Below are 3,708 nucleotides of genomic sequence, written 5' to 3' on the forward strand. Positions count from 1 at the left end.
TACAATAGTCTTATATATACATATCAAAATTTATAATTTCTCTTCGGATCATTTAACATATATAACTCTATCTCTCACTTACTTTATATATTTTTATTAATACACACATCTTTAAAAATCCATCTAAAAATTTTAAAATAAATAAAAATTGTCAAATATCTAGATTATCAAAAACATAACTGTAAGTTGTACAATAAAAGTAGTTGCCAAATTTGAAATTGATCTATTAGTATCAGTGTGATATAAATCCAAATTGCATTTATTTTGCCCATCACATGCAAAACCAGTATTGTGCCAACGACTTTAGATGTTGAGTTTTACATTATTTGAAGAAGAAAGGAACAGGAAACAGAGAGTGTGGCACTGTCTTTTGACTTGTCTTTGTCTGAGCTGGAGTTTGCAACTTGACCTAATAAATTTTCCACAATAGAATCATTATCAAAACACAAGTTGTAGAAGTAAAGTTAGTTCTTTTTTGTCGAATGTCTAAACATAGTTATTAGGTGGTAATACTTTTGATTTTGATATAACATAAAACATAGTTATTTTCTTTTGATTTTGATATAACATGCACATAAGTTGATATGCACATGACATTTAGAGAATTAGTATGGGATTTATGGGATCTAGGAGATAATAATTTATGTTTAAACTATCAACTAGATAAGTAGTAATATATGTAAAAATGGTCATCTAGGCAAAGTTGACTACTATTTGGAAGAAAACATGTCATGAATTGTTGAAGTGCTGAACAACTTGAACCATGCAAAACAAACCTAAAATTTTTGTTCTCTTTACACGCTGGGTCAAATCATGTCAACTTGACCTCTAAGCACCCCAATCCTCAAATCTTCTCTCATCCATTTGGCCCTGAAACAGTCCAAAAGGACCACGCCAAATCCAGCTATTATTATACTGACCAAACTGGACTCCTTCAAATATACATGAAATGGCCATTAGGGGCCACATATTTAATGGAGTTTCATTATTTACACATTATAAACATATATACAAAAGAAAGACATTTAGTAAAGAATACAAAAGAAGTTAGTATTGAAATAATAACCTTAAATATTTTCTATGTTAAACTCATTCTTTTCTAATCCAAAGCAAAACTTTTTGATTCCTTAAACAATGTTATAAGACACTTCTTAATATCTCCCATAGTACAATTATTAAAAATATATAAAGTACTGTTGTACATGTTTAATCAACACAAAACATTAACCTTTATAATGCCCACAAATTTACTCTACTGGGGTGCTGAGAAAACCCGTTTCCCTTTCACTGACTCAGTCTTCTGTATTATTCACATGTAGTTAAATTGGTCATGGTTGACAACATTCAAATAACAACTTTCATATCATATATAAATAAGTGCAGTGCAACCACCTAGATTCAACAAGTTATTCTTAGATACATAGCTAGAAAATAATTGGTGAGTGAAGAATTGAGAAGAAGCAAAGCAAAATTAGTATCATAGAATGTATGTAACTAGGCCTTTTTCTCTATACAAGAAATCTCCAGAGGCTCTCTCTTTGTTTCCACCTGAAGGTCCTAATTCTGGAATTCTAGTAATCCAAGATGTGATGGATATGGAACCAATCTCTTGTTTTGGGTTGGGACAGTACCATGAGGTGAAGGAGTTGCCTTTTCCACAAAACATGAACCTTGAGCTCTTCTATAGATCAGGAATTTCAATCAATAGAGCCACTCATTACCACCATGTTGCTTTCGTTCCAGTTTTGAATCAACCATTGTCTTCCAATAAGTACTATGTCATTCAGCAAAATGGAAAGCATAAAGGGTAAGCCTTAATTTAATGATTTAAAATATGGGTTTTCATTATATAGATTATACATGTAGGTGGTTCAAGTTTCCCAATAAACCATGGTTTTCATTGAGTCATAATTCCAACAATTGAATAATATTCTTGCCATGTTCTAATGGATTATTGTAGTGATGAATTTGCATTTGGTTTTGCAGAGAAGCATATATTAACTCAAAGGAGGAAGATTTGAGCACTTTTGATTTCTACAATTCTGTGTGTGATGAATCACTACATCAGTTAGATATAAGCAATACATATCAAGAGTTTGAGATATATCCTAGAAGAAGCAAAGTAACTTTGAGGGGTGGCTTTTCAGCTAAATCTGTTGCCCTAGATGGATATCCTCCAAGATTTTTGAGTACAAGGTGGAAATTGAGTGCTTCAGCTTCAGATGATTCATCTATTATTGGAGAAGCATTAGGTGTAAATGATGCTCTCCGTGCTAGAAAGCCGAAATTAAATTCAACCTTGGCAAATAAGAGATCATCAGAAAGTGTTTCTGTGGGAAAATGGTATTGCCCTTTTATGTTTATTAAAGAAAGAACTCACAAAACATTGAAAGAAGAAATGAGGAAGTCAATGTTTTATGAGATGACACTAGAGCAGAAGTGGGAAGAAATATATTCTTGTGAAAATGGGATGATAGGAAACAACACTGTGAATGTTGATGCTGTTGTTCAAAAGGAGAAGGTTGTAGTTGCTGGATGGGAAGCTATGATTGATGAGATGGATGTAGCTGAAGGTCTTTTGTGGTTTAATAGTTTCAGCAATGTTGGAGAGAAGAATAGTGTTGGATTGAGCACTGCAATATTTGAGAGAATGAAGTGGGAGCAGGAAAGAGTTGGGTGGATTGAAGGGAAAGAAAAGCAAATTAGAGTTAAGAAAGTTGAAGTGTTTGAAGGGACTAATGGATGGAAGAATTTTGTATGCTATGTGTTGGTTGAGACTTTTGTACTAAAAAGATTGGATGGCAGCTTTGTTCTCAGTTATGCTTTCAAACACCATCATCATCTTACAAGCAAATGGGAATGAAGTTTCTGGTATTGGTTTAGATTTTAGACCAAAGCCAAAATTATTATGTTTTGGTTTCAACTATTGAGTGTATATTGCCATGGGAGCAAAAGAAAGAAAATAATGCTCTACTCTCTTGTAATACATTAAAGGGGAATTAGTTAAAACAGAAAAGGAAAATATTCTCGGCCTATTCCATGCGGAAATCTTTTTGTCACCTCGGGGCCTTATTTGTCCTTTTGGCTCTAAAATTGCCCATATATTCCACATAAACCTTGTTCTCAAGTTGGAATGACAATGAAAACTGAACCCATGCATTATCCGCTCGAATCAATCCCGAATTTAACGGGAAAACCCGATGTGATTGGCTTTGAGTTTTACCCGAGTTTATTATTCGAGTTCGGGTTTGGTGGAGCAAAGACCCTAACCCGAACCCACTCCGAAGTAATGTAATTCAATTTAAAATTAAAATTTCTATCATGTGTCCATTGTTTTTAATTTCTAATTTTACTTTACATACAATTGGATCCTCATACATAAAAGAAATGAAATAATACAAGAGAAAATAGAAATGCTAGAGAAAAACGAAACGAAAATGATATCATACTTTCCTTAGTACATTTATAATTTTCGGGGTTTTTTCGGGTTCGGGTTACCCGAAACCCGACGGGTTCGGGTTACCTGAAACCCGACAGGTTCGAGGATGATATCTTTATTTTCAACCCCGGTGAGTTTGGGTTTTGAATTTTGTGTTTGGGTATGTGCAAACCCGGTCCCAACTCGCCCCATTGCCATTCCTAATCTCAAGGTTTGGATTGAGCTTCAGTTGTGTGTGACCCAACCCAAAGGGAGTGGTACGTGAGTTT

The 3,708-nt window shown here is 34.0% G+C and overlaps 1 protein-coding gene across 1 annotated transcript; it reads left to right on the top strand.

Moving 5' to 3' along the window:
- Positions 1,380 to 3,193, top strand: LOC109336922. The gene is made up of 2 exons (XM_019573761.1): positions 1,380 to 1,807; positions 1,987 to 3,193. The coding sequence occupies exons 1-2, from the start codon at positions 1,485 to 1,487 to the stop codon at positions 2,861 to 2,863; spliced, it is 1,200 nt and encodes a 399-aa protein (XP_019429306.1). The 5' UTR covers positions 1,380 to 1,484; the 3' UTR covers positions 2,864 to 3,193.

The sequence above is a fragment of the Lupinus angustifolius genome, chromosome LG02 (genome assembly GCF_001865875.1).
Source record: "Lupinus angustifolius cultivar Tanjil chromosome LG02, LupAngTanjil_v1.0, whole genome shotgun sequence".
In the NCBI taxonomy this organism is placed as follows: Eukaryota; Viridiplantae; Streptophyta; class Magnoliopsida; order Fabales; family Fabaceae; genus Lupinus; species Lupinus angustifolius.

What these genes read in the sequence shown, in the direction of transcription:
- LOC109336922 (XM_019573761.1), top strand. Translation starts at nt 1,485, where the DNA reads ATGTATGTAACTAGGCCTTTTTCTCTATACAAGAAATCTCCAGAGGCT. An exon ending in CAAAATGGAAAGCATAAAGG is followed by an intron (nt 1,808 to 1,986) that starts GTAAGCCTTAAT and finishes TTGGTTTTGCAG; the next exon opens with AGAAGCATATATTAACTCAA.